Source organism: Chionomys nivalis, chromosome 5 (genome assembly GCF_950005125.1).
Source record: "Chionomys nivalis chromosome 5, mChiNiv1.1, whole genome shotgun sequence".
NCBI lineage: Eukaryota > Metazoa > Chordata > Mammalia > Rodentia > Cricetidae > Chionomys > Chionomys nivalis.
In genome coordinates, this window is record NC_080090.1 from 14441538 (window position 1) to 14460893 (window position 19356).

Sequence of the window (19356 nt, forward strand, 5' to 3'; positions counted from 1 at the left end):
TTCCTACGTTTATCCCCAGCAGCACAGACATTAAGGACAACATTGAATAAATGGGACCTCCTGAAACTGAGTAGCTTCTGTAAAGCAAAGGACACTGTCACTAAGACAAAAAGGCAACCCACTGACTGGGAGAAGATCTTCACCAACCCTGCAACAGTCAAAGGTCTGATCTCCAAAATATATAAAGAACTCAAGAAACTAGACTTTAAAATGCTAATTAACCCAATAAAAAAATGGGACACTGAACTGAACAGAGAATTCTCAACACAAGAAATTCAAATGGCCAAAAGACACTTAAGGTCATGCTCAACCTCCTTAGCGATAAGGGAAATGCAAATTAAAACAACTTTGAGATACCATCTTACACCTGTCAGAATGGCTAAAATCAAAAACACCAATGATAGCCTTTGCTGGAGAGGTTGTGGAGAAAGGGGCACACTCATTCATTGCTGGTGGGAATGCAAACTTGTGCAACCACTTTGGAAATCAGTGTAGCGATTTCTCAGGAAATTTGGGATCAACCTACCCCAAGATCCAGTAATACCACTATTGGGAATATACCCAAGAGATGCCCCATCAAATGACAAAAGTATCTGTTCAACTATGTTCATAGCAGCATTGTTTGTAATAGCCAGAACCTGGAAACAACCTAGATGCCCTTCAATGGAGGAATGGATGAAGAAAGTGTGGAATATATACATATTAGAGTACTACTCAGCGGTAAAAAACAATGACTTCTCGAATTTTGCGTGCAAATGGATGGAAATAGAAAACACTATCCTGAGTGAGGTATCCCAGACCCAAAAAGAGGAACATGGGATGTACTCACTCATAATCGGTTTCTAGTCATAAATAAAGGAAGGACATTGAGCATATAATTTGTGATCCTAGAGAAGCTAAATAAGAAAGTGAACCCAAAGAAAATCGTATAGTAATCCGCCTGGAGAGGGGAAGTAGACAAGATCGCAGGGCAAAAACTGGGAACTTGCGGGTGAGGTGGCATGGGGCAAAAGGGAAATGGGATGAAAAACATGAGACGGGGAGGATGGGTGGAGCTCGGGGTATTGGGATGGTTGGGATATAGGAAGGGTGGATACGGGAGCAGCGAAGTATATATCCTAACTAAGGGAGCCATCTTAGGGTTGGCAAGAGACTTGACTCTAGAGGGGTTCGCAAGTGTCCAGGGAGATGTCCCCAGCTGGTACCTTGGGCAACTGAGGAGAGGGAACCTGAAATGACCCTATCCTATACTGATGAATATCTTACATATCACCTTAGAACCTTCATCTGGCGATGGATCGAGGTAGAGACAGAGACTCAATTTGGAGCAACGGTCTGAGCTCTTAAGGTCCAAATGAGGAGCAGAAGGAGGGAGAACATGAGCAAGGAAATCAGGACCATGAGGGATGCACCCACCCACTGTGACAGTGGAACTGATTTATTGGGAGCCCACCAAGGCCAGCTGGTCTGGGACTGAATAAGCAGGGGTTGAAACTGGACTCTCTGAGCATGGCGGACAATGAAAGCTGATGAGAAGCCAAGGACAATGGCACTAGGCTTCGATCCTAATACATGAACTGGCTTTGTGGGAGCTTAGCCTGTTTAGACGCTCACCTTCCTGGACGTAGATAGAAGACCTTCGTCTTCCCGCACGGCAGAGAATTTGGACTGCTCTTCAGTATCCAGAGGGAGGGGGAATGGTGTGGGGGGAGGAGAAGAGGAGTGGGGATGGGGGAGGGGAGTGGGGGAGGGGGCAATATTTGGGAGGAGGGGAGGGAAATGGGAAACGGGGAGCAGGTGGAAATTCTAATTAAAAAAGAATAAAAAAGAAAATCAGGAGAGCAATGAGCAGCAGCTGTTGAAGCAAAAATAAGAACCCAGAGACAGATGTGGTTTAACTTGAAGATCAGAAAAGCAAAACAGCCAAGTCACTAGAGAGCTCTCACCTCTAAGAAATCCCAGACTGAGCCGGACGGTGGTGGCACATGCCTTTAATCCCAGCACTTGGGAGGCAGAGGCAGGTTGATCTCTGGGTGTTTGAGGCCAGCCTGGTCTACAAGAGCTAGTTCCAGGATAGACTCCAAAGCTACAAAGAAACCCTGTCTCGAAAGACTACAACCTCCCCCCCCCCCACACACACACACAAACCCTCAGACTGAAAGAGTAATTCTTCACAAATCCTTAGGATGAGACTGAGCTGGAGACCTGTCTCCTCCGTTCTTATATTCCTCTAGAGCTGGGATTAAAGGTGTGTACCACTATGGCCCAGTTTCCTGGCAAACTAGTATGGCTACTGAGATTAAAGGTGTGTGCCACCACTGCCTGGTCTGTAGGGCTGACCAGTATGGCTGTTCTTCAGGCAAGCTTTACTTATTAAAATACAAATGAAATATCACTACAAGGTGTCCCTGGGATGTTGATGCCACCAGGAAGGCAGCACTGGGTGGCCACCCTTCTCAGCATCCATTAGCACCCTGCTGATTTGACCATCTGTTGGCTTCACAGCTTGAAGCCTTGGTTCGGAAGAAACAAAGTCCTTTAAAATGATGTTATTATTATCAAATGCTAGGCAGACGGATCACAACTCAAAGCTTTATTACTGGCTGTAAGTCACAGTTGCAGGCTGGCTTATTCAAATCTAGCCAGCCCAGCCCGGTCCCTGGGTGAGTAGCAGCACACAGCTAAAATTAGCCTGGCCATCTGCTGAAACAGCAGCTGGGCTATTCTAAGCCCCAGAGAACCTGCCTGAAGTGGGGCTGGGCCTCTCAGGGAAAGAGCCAGAGGCCTGCTGCTTCGTAGTCAAGGCGGAAGACACTGGACAATGAGCAAAGACTGGAAAGAAAGCACGGTCATGGGGGTGGGTGTTTCATGGAGACTGGAAATGCACAGAGCTAGATCCAGGTCCTACTTTCTAGTTTCTTTCTTACCTGGAGCTTGCTGTTTGCATTCAGATACTGGCAATACCATGCTCCAGACCTCAGTGCTAACAGTCTAAACTGTTTAGTATTTGCCACAGATGTGAAGCTGAGTACTTCACAGGGACCAGTGTTTATATTCTCAAGATAGATGGATGCCAGATTTGGCTTCACTTAGAAGAGTGTCACATTATGTTGGGGAATCTCGCTTAGATGACCTGTGCCATTGACGGCCTTCTGTGGACCCCCATCTTCTGCCACCAGAATAGTGGTATCCCTCAGAGTTAAGACTCTGTTCAATTAACAGTCTCCAGTCACTAGAAAGTCTCCTTGGGTACTTTGCTCTTTGACTTGAAACTGCAGTCAAGTCGGGCAGTGCTAGCATTCGCCTTTAATCCAGACACTCAGAAGGCAAAGCCATGTGAATTCAAGACCAGCCTGGTCTACAGAGTGAGTTCCAGGACAGCTAGGGGCTGCTACAGAAAAACCTTGTCTCGAAAAACAAAAACCAACCAACCAAAAACAACAAACTGCAGCCAATGCCCCGAAGTGGTTGTCCCAGTCTTACCTCTGTGATTGGCTAAAGCCAGGGCTGGTGCTTTTGCCTTCTCCTTTCACAGTCTAGCTCAGACTTGATTTTTATTTTAAAAACAGATTTATTTATTATTTATACAGTGCTCTGCCTGCATGTGTACCTGTACCCCAGAAGAGGGCACCAGATCTCATTATAGGTGGTTGTGAGCCACCATGTGGTTGCTGGGAATTAAACCCAGGACCCCTGAAGAATAGTCAATGCTCTTAACCGCTGAGCCATCTCTCCAGCCCCCTCAGATGTGATTTTTAAACTTGTTTTCTTTGATTCTAAATGGTTGTAAGAACCAAACCTGGATCCTCTTCAAGAGCAAGTGTGATTAACCACTGAGCGTAGCTTCGGTTCTGCCCCCTAACCATATCTGTCAGAGGAGATGAGCCACACAACACAGGAGTAGATAGCCATTTGCATTTTAATTGAGAACTCTTAGCTCTTTGGGTGGTTATACTGATTACAGATGGTTGAATCTGGAAGACAAAATTGCTCATGGACTAATCAAGAATCCCAGAGATTAGGTTTCTCCAGTTAAGTGCTCCTGGAAGCCCCTTCTTTTTTGGTTAGCCCCTTTCACTGAAAACCAAAGCAAAACAAAAGTCCAGAAGGCTAAGAAAGAAACAATAAGTCCAAGATAAAAGAAAATCTACATAGTGTGAAATTAGTTTTTATTTTTACCTTAAAATAAATGCTTAACATTTTGCCAAAAATCAACCCCAAAGACAAACCTTTGGAAAAGGGAGGAAGCACACTTTCCTTCATGTGGAAACCAGTAAGGCAGACATTGTGACTGTGGCGTGGCTTGGGTTTTCCTCAGAACTAGTCTAGGCAAACAAAACAAAAAACCTCTCCCCAACTTTTCCTCTACTGTCAGCTGTGTCTAACAGGGATGCACCTGGTAGGATAAAAACCCCAAACAACCCTCCCATTGAGTGCAACATGGACAAGGGACTTGAATCCAGAGCCCTTTAACCTGTCTCTATAAAACCCTAAGGAGAGTCGGTGAGGGTGCCACCCTTAGGCAGCGGCATGGCTGAGGTTTCTTGGTGTCTGTGGTGTGGAGGCACCTGGGGGGTTGGGTGCTGGGCACAGCACACCCCTCACACTTTACCACAGGGACGTCTTAAAATTGAACTTCAGTTTCAGCAGGTATTTCAGATTCACCTGAGCAATGTCGTAGACAATGTACCTGGGAAGGCAGTGGTCAAGGAGCCAACCATGGAGTCCCATGACTTTCCTCACATGAAATCCTCTCAAGGTGGGGGAAGGCGGGTGCCCAGAGAACAGGTTTACCCGTACAATGGGAGTCAAATCTCAAATGCACACAGGAGATCATCCAAGGGAAAAGTTCTTACCATCCCCATATAAGCTGCTCTGGCACTGGAGCATACACACCTGCTGGGACAGTTCCGGAACACACGGCACAGACCATGAAAGGATACTCATTATATAGTAGGCAGGTGTCATTAACACCTGATGGGACCCCTGTCCCCAGTGGAACCTCTACACCCTCCAGGGTGATGCTGGCCGAAGGATCAGGGGTGGTTTTGCCCAAACCTGTAAGGAAGAAGGATCAAGTGCTAGGCATGATGGGGATGTGCAAGAACTGTGAAAATGTCCTGGGCACATGACATGTACTTTATGCAGGATGTGAGTTCACTTAAACACCCTTCAGATGCAAACACGGAAGTCACAAAGGTTCCGAGGCACCAATATAAGCCAATAAAGCCATGGAGGTCCAGATGGAGTAGTAACTGGGGAATGAACACACACAGGCTTTGATCATCACGTGCTACCCACTCGTTCCAGGCACACCAGAGGATCCTCCTGTCCCACAGAACTCCCACGGCATTACGACACTAGCTGTGTCACAAGGAAGGAGACTGCTTTGTCCTGTGGACCCCTCGCAGCAGCTCCACGAGTCCAGCCTTAGGAGGAAAGTCCCCGCCCCCCATCTGCCACGCCAGGCTGGAGACAGTACCTTTGACACTGTGCTTGCCCTTGGGTAACTTGCTGATATGTGACGCATGCTTGAGTTCGTACCTATTCAGAAGAGGACAGTCTCAGACTAGCCCCTGGGCACTGGGCTCCCAGTCACTATTTGTCAGCGTCTTTACTGTCAGGTAAACTCAATGTCCACGGAACTCTGTCCTCCCTTACAGTGGAATCTACCTCCCCAGCTCCTGGACTCTTCAGAACCAAGAGTATTCTCAAATACAGAGCCCACAACAACCACCACTGTTGTGGGGTTATCTCCAGAGGAAGGGCCTGTTGGAGCTGTGGCCAGCTGCTTGAAGTCTCCTGTCTAGTCTACCCTATGGCCTAGTTCACCGTCATCAGGAAGGAGATTGCCTGAATGAAGCTGGAGGAATTGGATCTTTGAAGTATGGCCTCCCTGCTTCCCCGCACTGCAAAAGGACTCCTGCTGCCAGTTCCTGGCCTCCTGCCTTCCTTCCCCTGGGTTTTCATACCATCTCTCAATCTCCCTCCCTTGGTCCCCTGAACCACCCACGACTACTGTATTTACAAACAAGCCTAGAATCCAGACTTCAGAGTCCACTAAACTGGTGGAGGATTTCCATGGTTGTCGCCTGGCCAAGGAGACTCTCCTGGTTCACTCTATCTACCTGGCCATGAAGCCAGGATACTCACATGTTTCCAAGGGCAACTTCTCCCAAGAGCAGTAAACCGATCGGGTCTCCCTGAGATGTGTGGCAGTAGTTCGCACTTTTGGATACCATGTCGGCAAAATAGATCCCTTTTCCAAACATGTAGCCTGTCTGGAGAGTTGAAAGAGGGACAGCTGAAAACCTTCCAAGAGTAAGTCAGCAAGGCGGTCCACTGAGTACCCACATGAGCCACTGCTCAAAGGTCAGCGCTCAGAGGGGCTGTGGGAAGGCGCTTCACAGCTTAGGGCCACTTTCTCCTAACAGAAGTCTCATGGGGGTAATGTGAAGATTTAATGAGATTTGATCACTACTTAGAATAGGTCAGACATGTATACATCCACCAAGCACTAGCTAGCCTTAGTCCCTCTGTTAAGTGAGGGGCTTTAGAACAGTAAATGAGAGGCTGGGATGGCCACATCAGAACTCCTGTCCAGTTGGTCCCTTCTATAACCCGGCAGGTGACATCTATTCCTTGTTCTGTTTATTGGTGGAAATTCAGGAGCTCATGGAGCTGCATGCCTGGGCTCCAAAGCCTGTACTTTGCATGTCAACAAGTCCAATCTGTCTTCAGAGCATCCTGTCTAGACACTTCCAGAAGCTGTCACTACTGACGGGGCTGGCACAGGCTTAGAGGCTCTCCCGAAGCACCCAGGGCTTTTAGATTACTGCAGGAACACATACTTCCACACTTCCCCACACATGAGGTCAGCAACCTACCACAGGGGCTTCAGGTGGGGCTATCCGCAGACCCTGCGACAAGATGCCAGCAAAGTTGGTGGTCCTGGACCCGTGCCACAGCAACCTCCGATTGTGAAGCTGCTTGAAGGGCTTGTAGCGCTGGCTCTCTCCCTCACGCTCTATCTTAAAGATCTGTGCATTAGCAAAAGTGAGGCAGAAGCTGTGACTCAGGGTAAGAGGTGGGCACAGCCAACTCTACAATACCACCAATTCTCCAGTTCAACAAACAAGTCACTTCTGTTTACTTAAAAATAAGTAGGGCTGGGCATGGTGGTGCACACCTTTAATCCCAGTACCCCAGCAAGCAGATCTCTGTAAATTCAAGGCCAGTATGGTTTAAAAGCAAGGTTCAGAAAAGCCAGGCTACAGCCTGTTTCAAAACAGAGCAAAGCAACACAGTCCACTCTTTCTGAGCCAGACCCAGGAAAGTAGGGGATGGGGAGACCTGGCAGGATGGAAAGGGGTAGAAAGATTCTTACATCTATCACTTCCAGGTCATAGGCATTGTGTGTGGTTGCATGAGTGTTCTTCACATACTTCCTGATGACCTCAGCTTCCTCAGAATTTTTGTCAACCACCTGGAAAAGAGGCATCTGGGATCAGGGCAGGGAGACCCCCAGAGAGCCCTGTGAAGAACCATGATATACAAGCCTAGAGGATGCCAGGAGCTGTTCATATTGCCCAACAAATGACACCTGCAGGCCTAGGCCAGGTCCCATGTGCCCAAACACCACTTCCTCATCCACTTGGACTGCTAGGAGGAGCCCAAGAGTTCTTTCGAGGCACTAAGTATGAGTCAAGCCAGAAACACGAGATTCACCATTAGCGAGGTGGAACCAGAAGCCCAGCTCACCGATGAAAGACATCATACATTTTCCCTGTCTCTACCCCAGTTCTAAGGATGGAACCAAAGGACCCTGCACAGCCCACCAAGCGCTCTATACCCCAGCCCTGCAAGCCACACTAAATACACTGAGCTTATGCAGAAGGCATGGATGTTCTTTATGTAGTCTTATTCTAAGTTTGGAAAAACCTAGAAATTCTGGTTTTCTCTGCTGCCTCTTAATAACAAGCTTTATAACCGTAGATGCAAATAGAAGCTTCTTCACCAAGACCTATAGCTTTCCCGTTAAGAATGTACATTTGACATTATATCCAGTTTGTGAGGCAGGCAAGCATAGGGACTCTACATGGTCTGAAGTAAACTTCTGCAGAAAATCTTGTGCTAGCTAGTTTTATGCCAATTTGACACATCTAGCCACTGGAGGGAGCCTCATTTAAAAAATGTCTTCATTAGATTGAGCTGTAAGCAAGCTTGTAGGCATTTCCTTAATTGGTGACTGATGTGGGAGGGCCCACTCTATTTTGGGTGGGGCCACCCCTGGGTTGGTAGTCTGGGTTCTGAAAGAAAGCAGGCCGAGTAGGCCATGAGGAGCAAGCCAGTAAGCAGCACCCCTCCATGGCCTCTGCATCAGCTCCTGCCTCCAGGTTCCTGCCCTGACTTCCATTGATGATGAACTCTGACCTGGAAGTGTAAGCCAAGTAAAACCCTTTTCTTTCCCAAGTTGCTTTGGTCACGGTGTTTCATCACAGCAATAGTTAGTTAAGTAACTCTGACTAGGACAAATCCTCTATCATTCTATGCTTATGTGAAATTGGCATCCCAAGATTAAAATCAGATGCCTATGAGAAGGACATGCATGGGGGTGAATGGCAAACATAATCAAGCCTGTCAATCAGAATAGCGGATCACCCAACCTACACTATTTTTGCAAACCATGAGCCTTTCTATCCTTTGATTAAGAGGCCAAGAATTTGGAAACACTCTTGCATACTGTAATCCTGTCACAGGTAAAAAGAATCAGAGGCATGCCAGGCTAGGGGCAGAGAAATATAGCCCAGGCAGGGCAATTCCCATATGCCTGAGTCTTCAACACACCCAAGTTCAGTTGACTGCTTGTACCCAATATAGAAGAAAAGGAATTTTTGGCAGTCCGAGACACTCGCTCAGAAGACTCTTGCAGGGGGCTCCAAGGACCAGCATCACCATCAGGATATGTGAGAAGGCAGGCTCAAGGGCTGGCTGCACATTTAAGGAGCTGTGAAGATGGCCCTGATGCACACATAGGTTGGGGACCACTGCTCTTGGGTGAACTACTGAATACTTGGGAAGGGGTAGGCCTCTCACCTTAATGTCAGTTTTGAGCTTCTCGTAGTTGACATCAATGGGGTCCTTACTGCTGTCATCAGACCCACCCCTGAGAAGACTATAGGCCACCTCGATGTCCAGGAGGTTGTCCAACATCTCCACCTTGGCCTGGGAACAAAATTAAGACCTGGGAGCTAAGTCCATAGGGAAGGAGACAGAAGTCAGTATGTAGATGACACCCTACAGTGTGTGTGGGGACCTCTTTGTTGGTCAAAGGCTACCATCACCTCCCACTCAGCAGCTGACACTCACAGGCAATCTCTGACATGCTAGTGAGGCTCTGATGCGTAGGGAAGCGAGTGGCAAATGTCAGAAACCTTACACACGAATGACGGGCAGGAAAATAGATGCCACAAACTGACCTCCGCCAGGGACTCATGGGGGCCTTTACATGGGGACAGAGAAAATGGTCTTCGCTAGTGACAATTTCCTAGACTTAATTGGTCAAAGAAAGGAAAGAAACAGTAGATGCTGTTCTGAGGATACAGTAAGGAGGGCAGGCCCAAGGAGTAAGACCAGCCCCTGGCCCCAGCGCAGGGGCCTACTACCTGCACACTGTCTGCATTGTTCAGGAGTGGAGGCTTCTTCATTCCGAAGTCATGGGGGATCAGGGTGTAGAAGCGATTAGAGAGATCCAGGATCTGGGAGTCACTGCTGCCCTGGGACACTGCCTGGAAGGGGACAGAAGGACACAGGGCTGACACAGCTGCTGTATGCACGAGCAGGTAGAGCCCCTTCTCATCAGCACGGTGCAGGACCGTGGTCCTGTAACACATAGTTTATCTGCACAAAGTGCTGTTGCAAACTCTATGTGGGGGCTCATGGCTACTGGTGTAAAATTCCTTTGGCTTTTATGTTTGAAAACTATTCAACTGGGCATGGTATGGTGGCACACACCTTTAATCTCAGCACTCAAAGGCCGGTGGATCTGAGTTCCAGGCCAGCGAGGGTTACACAGAGACCTTATCTCAAAGATAAGGAAACTGTTCATAATGTTGGAGAGCACGAGCCAAAAAGAGCTTGAGCTGGGAAGCCCAAACAATGTCGGTGCAGGTAGGGACAAGGCCTCCACCAAATTTCTAAGGAGCTTATTACATATCCACTAATTAAAAGCGTTACTATTTGTATATTTCGTTAACAATCTTTGGACAGTGACAATATTTACTGAGCTGAAAAAAATTATCCAAATCCACATAAACCTCGTTTAATACTGTCACTGTTACCTCACAGTGGATGTGGCTACTATCTCTCACCAGGAGAGATGCTGGCCTGGCTGGAAACCCTGTGGTGCTTGCTTACCTGCTGGACCTCACTGAGGATGGAGTAGGCGGCCTGGATCTGCCTTCTGCTCAGCTTCCCCAATGGCATCTTCTGAAGGTCAATCTGAAGAGACAGGGGACACAAAGGCTGGGCATTCTGTGCAGTGCTGACAGGACAGTTTCCTCACACATCAGTGGCTCACCTCCACAGAAATCACAACCCTTTCCCCTGACCCTGTATTCCGTGTACCAGCAGCCCAATGCGTACAGTTCAGCACTTCTGGAGGAAGAGGCAAGAGAATTCCTACCAATCCCACAGGACCAAGGTGAGGGATTAAGTTTCCCACTGCAGGCTGCACAGCCCAGGACACTAGAGTTCAGGAATAAGAGCCTCAATTGTCCAAGTGGTGAATTATTTTTCAAGAACACACATCTGATTCAATACTTCCTGTCAAATCAGCCACCCTTAAGGCTACACATTTGCTCCCAACAACACTAAGACTGAGCACACCAGTTAGGCTCTCCTGTTAATCCAGGTCTGGAGCTGAGAAGGCAGAGATGAGGTCATTATGTTCTAGTGATGAGAAACTGACAGTTCCCCACTCGTAAACCAGACTGTTTCAAGGACACCTACCCCCTCCTGTGAGTGAACTGGCCTGTGCTGTTCACTCAGTGCCTGAGGTGTGACACCTGTGTGCTGCAGGAACCTACACACCCTTTGGCCTGAGACTCTGGCACGGGCACACCCACCAGAGCCGCTGGATTTGCAGAGCAGCCTGCAGCTTCTGGGCTCATGGCTGGGGACACTGGAGCCAGGTGAAAACTCCTGCCATGCAAGCCCAATCAGGAGCAGGGCTGTTTCATCCGCCACTGTCTTGCCTCCAAGTTTTCCTTTCTCTTTTTGTGCCTCATGAATGTGAGGCAAGCACTCGACCATGGTCACACCTAATTCCAATGTTTAAGAAAGAGCTGACGGGAGTTTGACTGATTGACTGAAGCACGGGTCAAGATGGCGGTGGTCCCATTTTCTTTGTAGTTTAAAATTTTTAAAAATGATTTTCTATCTATGACTGTTTTGTCAACATGCCTGCATACCACTTGGATACCTAGTGCCTGAGGAGACCAAAAAGATTCCCTTGGAACTGGAGCTGCAGATGCTTGTGAGTTGTCATGCGGGTGCTAGAAACTGAACTCAGGTCCTCTGGAAGAACAGCGAGAGTGCTCTATCTGCTGAGCCATCTTTCTCCAGCCCAGTTTTCTTTTTTGACAAGTGAACCAAAGTCTTGGACTTCCACTGGCATCAGCTGGCTGGTATGTTTTGGTCCCAAAGAACCAGACCTATGCACCCTCACACACAGAGAAAAAAAATAGGGAAGGTAGCCGGGCGGTGGTGGCACACGCCTTTAATCCCAGCACTAGGGAGACAGAGGCAGGCAGATCTCTGTGAGTTCGAGGCCAGCCTGGACTACAAGAGCTAGTTCCAGGACAGGAACCAAAGCTACAGAGAAACCCTGTCTCGAAAAAACAAACAAAAAAACCAAAACAGGGAAGGCAGAGGGGCCAGGGCCCAGGGACAGCCCTGTATCGTACACTGGATGCTCCACAGCAGTGATGCCTGGCAAGCAGGGATGAGAGAGAACACGAGAACTCGTCAGGCTCAGCACCCACCTCGTACTCCACCAGGGCCTTCTTCATGCTCTCCACGTCGAAGATCATCCCGACGAGCTCCTGCACTGGCTTTGGAAGCTTCGACTTAGTGCCAGGCTTTATCGTTAGCTTCTTTACCGCCTCTTCATCCTTCAGGTCAGCAGAGAACCCAAAGAAGACAAAGGGCGGTGTCATCAGGGCTTAGCTACAGGTAACTAAGATGCAGGATAGGCTACAGCCAGCAAAAAAAAGCCAAATGTTCACCAAAACTCTCCAGACCATAGTGGCCAGGAGGGTTTCTGCACAGACAAAATAATTTTTATGCATTCCCAAGCCGCACCCTCCCCTTCAGCTGTTCTGACAACGCCTGTCCCTCTCTGGGTACGTTGGTGCCTGCAGAAGAAGCTGCCCATGCCCGCCCATGGCCACCTTAGAAGGGATGGCTATGAAAATGAAGTTCAGAGCAGCGGGCAGGGACCTGTTAGTACCTGCTCACCCAGGGCCAGCTGCAGGACCCGTCTCTATCCCCTTCCCTACAGTACCTATCCCCATGCGCCATTTCGTTCTGCCAGTCAGCCTGACAGAGATGCAGCATCTCTCACCAACTGCCATCCCTCTTTGACCTTCTCCGAGTCGCTATTGCTAATGAACGAGTAGCACACGAGACTTCACTCCTGCCTCCTGGAGAACTGGGCTAAGCTAACATCAGCTTGTTGTGACTGCCTCCTCTAGTTCTCACACCTAAGCCCGACAAGGCGGGTACTGCGCTGCCCTGTCATGTGGTGTATGGGCTGGTATTTATTTGCAGTGGGAAAATGAAGTGGGCTGTGGACCTGGGTTCTCCCTGGAGTGAACTGCAGTCACCTGTGCCAGCAGTGCTCCCGGTGCTGCTGTCATTTCCCAGGGAACCTACTGTGCACACAGAGCTTTAGAGGCACTGGTGGGCAAACTGTCTACGAGCACATTATTTATGACATAGTGACTCCACCTCTGAAGGCACACAAGCATTCATATGCCTACCTGTGTCACCACAGCAGGTCCCTGCAAAGAATCTAAATGTCTGACCAGGGGGAGGGGCTGCTTTGTTTTGAGCATCTGTGATTTCTGGCTCACCCCAGGATGGAGTTCCAAGCAGTCTGAAGAAATGATGCTTTAACTGTGTGAGGTGGTATACATCTTTAATCATAGCACTAGAGGCAGGCAGGATCTCTGAGTTTAAGGCTAGCCTGCTCTACATAGTGAATTTCAGGTCAGCAGGACCCTGTCAAAAACTAAAATTAAACAAACAAAAAACCCCTCAAAGCCTCATGACCTCAGTTCAACAAATATCTAATCAAACCAACCTAAAAACAAATACATAACTACCCCAAACACAACCCAACATTCCAAAAGGAAACAGTATCTTTGGGCAGGCGTTAGTTTCCTATGGAAGCTGCTGGTCAAGGGATCAACCACTGAGGTTTTGAAATACACCACTCTAAATCAAGCCAAGTGCTATGCAAGCACCACCCCAGGTGCCATAGTACAAACTGAAAATGCTCAACAGTTCTGCTGCTACCAACTACGTTACAATGAGGCCATTTTGCACAAGGCTGGGTTAAATTACTAAGGTTGGTGTCATGCTTTCTGCTTTTAAAACACCCAACTACCTATCTGTCTTACACTGAGCTCCTATGCAAAGCGTTGTCTTTGGAGAAAGTGTGTGGTGGTCCTGGGTCACAAGGGTAGAGATGGGCACGTACCACACAGTACGTAAGGCAGGGTTCAAATATTGTGGCAGGAAAATGACACCAAAGGTGAAACTAGCCAGATGCAGACATATGCCACGACTTCACTATGGTTGATCCTGGGTAGTTTTAGTGTCCATGCCTATTTAAAAATTTTCTGAAATACTAAAGATATTTAATTCAGTGGAGGGTACTAAGTCAGACCAAGCCAGTTCACCTCCAGCTCCAAGGTCTCAAGGCTTCAGCCTACGCATTATGTAAGAGCTAAATTCTACTTAAAAAACAAAAACAAGGGCTGGAGAGATGGCTCAGAGATTAAGAGCACTGGCTGATCTTCTGGAGGTCCTGAGTTCAATTCCAGCAACCACATGGTGGCTCATAACCATCTGTAATGAGATCTTGTGTCCTCTTTTGGCCTGTAGGCATACAAGGATGCTGAACACCGTGTACACAATAAAATCTTTAAAAAAAAAAAAATAGTAAAAAAAAATTCCAAAAACCAAAACCAGAGTCTCACTAAGTAAGCATGGCTGCCCTGGAACATATTAGCATGAAGACCAGAGTGACCTCAAGCTAATAGAGATATACCTGCCTCTGTTCTCTGGAATTAAAGGTGGCACCACACTGTCCTCTGAATTCTATAATAATTTACTTTTATTTTATGTGCATTGGTGTGCTGACTTTATGTATATCTGTGTGAGGGTGTCAGGTCACCTAGAATTGGAGTTACAGACAGTTGTGAGCTGTCATGTGAATGCTGGGAATTGAAGCTGGGTCCTCTGGAAGAGCAGCCAGTGCTCTTAACCACTAAGCCATCTCTCCAGCCACCTCTAAATTCTATTTTTAACGCAGAGCTCACAACACTCTACAAGAGAATTTCTCCTCTCAGGCATGCTGGATACCAAAGGCATGGAATTAAAATTTGCACCCATTTATAAATCTCAGGATTTTACAAAACCAACATGTACAACCTTCCAGAAGGTAAGCATTACAGTGAAGAGGCCCAGAGCAAATGCAGAAATTTCTCTTACTTCATGTCTCAGAATCACTGCTGGGGGTGCAGCAACACTTGTAACTGCACATACCTGTAATCCCAGCACCCAGAAGGCTAAGTGGGAGGGTGTGAGCTCAAATCCAGCTGGAGCTCCCTCCCACCCTGTTCCTATCTAAGTTTCATTTGATGCTTTATGGCATAGGTCTAAAAATAATTTCTTTTAGCTATGGAGATGATCGTGTGACTTCTGCCCTCATTCACAGCAGTATTTAAATGTCAACCACCTCTAATTCGGGGTTTATATTGCACTTGAACTTGGTGTATACAGTCTCACATACTGCTTGATTTGTTAGTTGAGGATTTTGCATTACAGAGATGGTATTCAACAGCTTTTCCCTAATGTTCTTGGGTAACACTGGCTCATATAATGAGCCAGGAAGTTCTCTTCTGTTTTGGGGGAGAAGATTTGTCACACTGCTACCATTAACTCTTATCTAAATGTGTTCACCAACACCATCTGAGCCACACTGCGGAGTAAGGAACAGATGCTGGAAAAGCTCTATCCTGATTACCTGGCCGTAGTCGATCTCCAGAGGGTAGAACTTTTTGGGATACTTTGTGAAGGTTTTTGAGTGCCAGGCATTTCCAGTCTTCTCTTCATATAATTTCATGAAGTTTTCAATAGCATCCTCTTTAGATGGCATCTGTTCAAGTTTGTTACTGCCGATAACCGTGCCCACTCGGCCCCAGGATCGGAAGATCCAGTACCTGTGAGAGGATACGAAGGAGGCAGAAAGAGGATGAGCTTTTGTTCTGTTTTATCCTCAGTAAGGGACAGTCTTCCCTCCTCTCCTCTCTGTGTAGCCCTGGCTGTCCTGGAACTTGTCATCGAATCCAGAGAACCACCTGCTTTGTGCATCACTACCGCCCACCCAAGGGATGCTTTTACAAGTGTGCATTCTTGCTCCCTCCCCCTCCCTCCCTTCCATTTGTTGACTGGTGCTACAGGTGGAACCAGGGCCTTGAACACACTAGGTAAGCATACTACAACCAAGAGAGCCTATACACTCCAAAACAATCACCTTCATTCTAGTAACCACCAAGTATGGAATGGCACTAAAGAATAAATTTAAAGCCTGGTGGTGGTGGTGCACACCTTTAATCCCAGCACTTGGGAGGCAGAGGCAGGTGGATCTCAAGAATTTGAGGCCAGTTTGGTTTAAAAAGCAAGTCCCAGGATACCCAGGGCTACAAAGAGAAACTGATTCAAAAAACAAACAAAATAAACTTTAATTTTAATACATGCACAACAATAAATCATGAATCTTGTTTGTTTTTAATGCCCAAGAGAATAACCCAGTGGTAGATGTGAAACCACAGCCTGTGATGGCTGAGCCAAACACAGCAACACAACTGATTGTCAGTGCTGCTATTTTTAACGGGGAGTTCTGCTCCAGCCCTGCGGCAGCCTGACTTTTCAAGGTGGGCAGCACATTCTAAGCCTGGACGGAATCTGTTCCCAGCTCACCTGCTCTCCTTGTCATCCTCCAGAAGTTGCAGCTTGTAATAGGAGTTGGTCCCTTTCACAATGTCCACCAGGCCAAGTGTGGCACTGAACACCTTCCCGCCTTTCTCCAGGACGTGGGCAGAGTGTTCCAGACCTGCCCCAGAGGCAAAGCTCCTGTAGTGCTTTCCCTTGGAGGGCTAGGGTGCAGGAGAGGGGTCTGTGGGCCTAGGAGTCCCCAGTCAATTGTGTGCTACACCACGTTTAAAGGTCCTCCCACCGGCACCCATGATTCCAGGACTGGCTGGCAATCAAAGGCTGCCTGCTCCCCTATGGCTACTCTCTGAACCACCACTGAGGGGCATGGGTGGCCCCTCATCACTCACCAGAGTCAGGGTCAACAGCTGCTCCTCCCTTCAGAGTTAACTTCATCCTCTTCTCAGACTTGCTGACACCTCAGGAAGGGACAGAGGAACATAAAGAGCTAAACTAAGGCAACAAAGGCAGAGCAGCTTCCAGAGGCGTGCAGCATGGGTGCTGTTTGTGCCCACTCAACCCAGCACGAACCCAGCACGGAGGACACAGCTCGCCAGAGCAGCACACAGAAGCAAGGTCACAGGCAGGGCAGCGGGGTCTCACCTTCCTCCTTGACAGGGCCCTTGCTCTTCTTGGAGGGTGCAGCTGACTTGCCCTTGGGGATTGGCACTTCAACAGGTTCTACCTTCACCTCAGCCCCCCATGAGGACAAGCTATGGGCTGAGAGAAGCTCTTGGAAGGTCTTAGTGGAAGCGGACACATCCTGGAGGAAGTCCTCACACACAACTTGAACGTTGGCTGCTTTCACTTCCTCCATCTTCTTACTCATCTTTTCCACCTCCTCTGTTTAAATCCAGAAAGGAGGGGAAAAAAGCCAAACAAACCATAAGCAAAAAAGTAAGCCGGACTTGCAGTTACTGCAGCCCCAGAATACTAATGTCCTCATGATCAACACTTCCTCCACCCTCTCCATCCGACAGTCACGTTCCAATGGCACTGGCTGTCCCTCGGGTATGGAATACCAAGGGAGCCATCTTCTCCCAATCCCAGCGTGGTGTCAGAGGTACTCAACAGAAATTGACTCTTGGGCCCAGACCCACAACATTCACTAGTCCAGCCTAAAAATATGGGCCTCATCACCAGACTGTGAAGCAGTAAACTCCACCCTAACTACAAAGGAACCAGCAGTTCCTCTCTATTTTTTTTTTTTTTTTTTTGTTTTTTGAGACAGGGTTTCTCTGTGGTTTTGGAGCCTGTCCTGGAACTAGCTCTTGTAGACCAGGCTGGTCTCGAACTCACAGAGATCCGCCTGTCTCTGCCTCCCGAGTGCTGGGATTAAAGGCGTGCGCCACCACTGCCCGGCCTCCTCTCTATTTTCACACCTTTTGTTCTGACAGAGAACTGGGGACATCCCATGGACACCACACAGTGACACTTACTATGGCCCGCGGCTGGGAATGCTGAGCCACTGTGAGCACACACAAGGACTGCACAGTACAATACCAGTTTACATTCAAGCAATGACCGGCTGCACCCCAGCTGTGCCACACACACATACACACACACCCTTCTTACACTTGCAAGAGACACGAGCCCGATAAACTCACTCTTAGTGCTGATACACAGGGAGGCCTTGCTGGCCGAGCCCGTCAACTTGCCCCCGAGTTTCTCAATCATGGCTTTTGCTTCGTCTTTGTTCTGGGAGAGTTTACCCAGAGTCAGGATCTTCATGTTGGCCAGCGGCTTATCTGGGACAGGAAAGTAGATGTGTCAGGCTAGGCCCACTCAACTCTGCTCCCAGGAAAAGACAAAGTGAAGCGAGACGAACTGCAGGCTCCTCGGGAGAAAACCCCAGAAGCTAGGGTGTCGCCAGCCTCGGGAAATCTTGGGAAGACCAAAGCCAGTGGGAGAGCAAAGGGCAAAACAGCAAACTTCCACTCGAGGACCTGAGTTCCGCAACAGAGAAAACTGGGTAGGAACAAACCACGGACTGGCAACCCGGGACTGCTCAGGGGGCAGACAGGAGACGCTGCATCTGGGGATGGGAAGAGAATGCTCAAGAGGGTAGTTGGCGAGACCTAACTCCTGAGTAACTTCTTGGTGACAAAGGCCTCCATCAGTGTGATCACAGGGAGTTGAGCTGTTCCAGGAAAGGCAGAGCAAACTGCACCAACTACCCAGCACTGACTGTAAGGCTGGCATGGATGGGGCCCTCTGGGAAAGGAAGGCAAGAACGAACACATCACTGGTTACACCCAGGCCATAGCTCGTATCTCTCAACAGGGGAGGTCTAGCCTGTCCTCTCTAGAGGGTGGACATTGATGATACCACGTGAATCTTATTAACGTCTCTGTAGAGAACAAAATCACGGATTTGGGTGTGAATGGCAATTGAGGAGACACCAGAGGAAGGACCTGTCAAAGGGGGACCAGAGAGCAGACATTAACTGACCACCCTGTGCTCATGTAGACCCCAGGCTTCAAGCAGCAGAGGACTTGGGGCAACCACCGCTCAGTACCAGGGGTGGAACAGGTGCAGCTGGGCTGGTGTCCAGAAGCAGAGCCTTGGCCTCCACCTTTACGGTTCAAGAGTGTCCACACGCCTGAAGGGGTGGGCAACATTTCTCCTTGCCAACAAAACATAGCTCTATCTGCTTCTGATGGCCTAGGGCATGCCAACTCATGACTGGGATCTCCCCAGGGTCCTGATGACAGGGAGGACAACGGGCCTGGAGAGTGAGGATGTGCTTTGTAGCACACCGTGTGGTATATTCTGACCATCCCCAAGGAACGCTGACCACATGGCAAACAGACCACAGGATACCCTCGTCATTCCTCTATGTCCTTGCATGGCACGGCTCCTAGGGCAAACCTAGCCCATAATCCTTCCCGGGAGTCATACCTGCTGGGACAGAGGAGTTCACAGCTTTGGGTGCTGAGGTAATGGAGGGCGGAGGTGCCAGTGGCGCTGGGGCACTGGTCTCTGGAGGGAATATCCGGTCCTGTTTTTTGACCTTTAATTTCCTGAGGTAGGATATTTCTCGGAATTCCTAAACAACATTAAGTTTCAGTT

At 48.5% G+C, this 19356-nt stretch overlaps 1 protein-coding gene across 1 annotated transcript in view; it reads right to left on the reverse strand.

Annotated features, from left to right (window-relative positions):
- Positions 1 to 3948: 3948 nt before the first annotated feature.
- Parp1 (poly(ADP-ribose) polymerase 1) overlaps positions 3949 to 19356 on the reverse strand; it is a 33216-nt gene continuing 17808 nt past the window's right edge. Inside the window, exons 8-23 of the mRNA XM_057770028.1 lie at positions 19186 to 19333; positions 17892 to 18032; positions 16888 to 17127; positions 16635 to 16703; positions 16273 to 16405; positions 15317 to 15512; positions 12045 to 12173; positions 10417 to 10500; positions 9666 to 9788; positions 9097 to 9225; positions 7388 to 7486; positions 6888 to 7040; positions 6154 to 6281; positions 5483 to 5544; positions 4944 to 5058; positions 3949 to 4690 (exon numbers count right to left, since the gene is read on the reverse strand). Coding sequence (XP_057626011.1) covers positions 4609 to 4690; positions 4944 to 5058; positions 5483 to 5544; positions 6154 to 6281; positions 6888 to 7040; positions 7388 to 7486; positions 9097 to 9225; positions 9666 to 9788; positions 10417 to 10500; positions 12045 to 12173; positions 15317 to 15512; positions 16273 to 16405; positions 16635 to 16703; positions 16888 to 17127; positions 17892 to 18032; positions 19186 to 19333 — 2031 coding nt within the window. The 3' untranslated portion in view covers positions 3949 to 4608. The remainder of the gene's footprint in view (positions 4691 to 4943; positions 5059 to 5482; positions 5545 to 6153; positions 6282 to 6887; positions 7041 to 7387; positions 7487 to 9096; positions 9226 to 9665; positions 9789 to 10416; positions 10501 to 12044; positions 12174 to 15316; positions 15513 to 16272; positions 16406 to 16634; positions 16704 to 16887; positions 17128 to 17891; positions 18033 to 19185; positions 19334 to 19356) is intronic.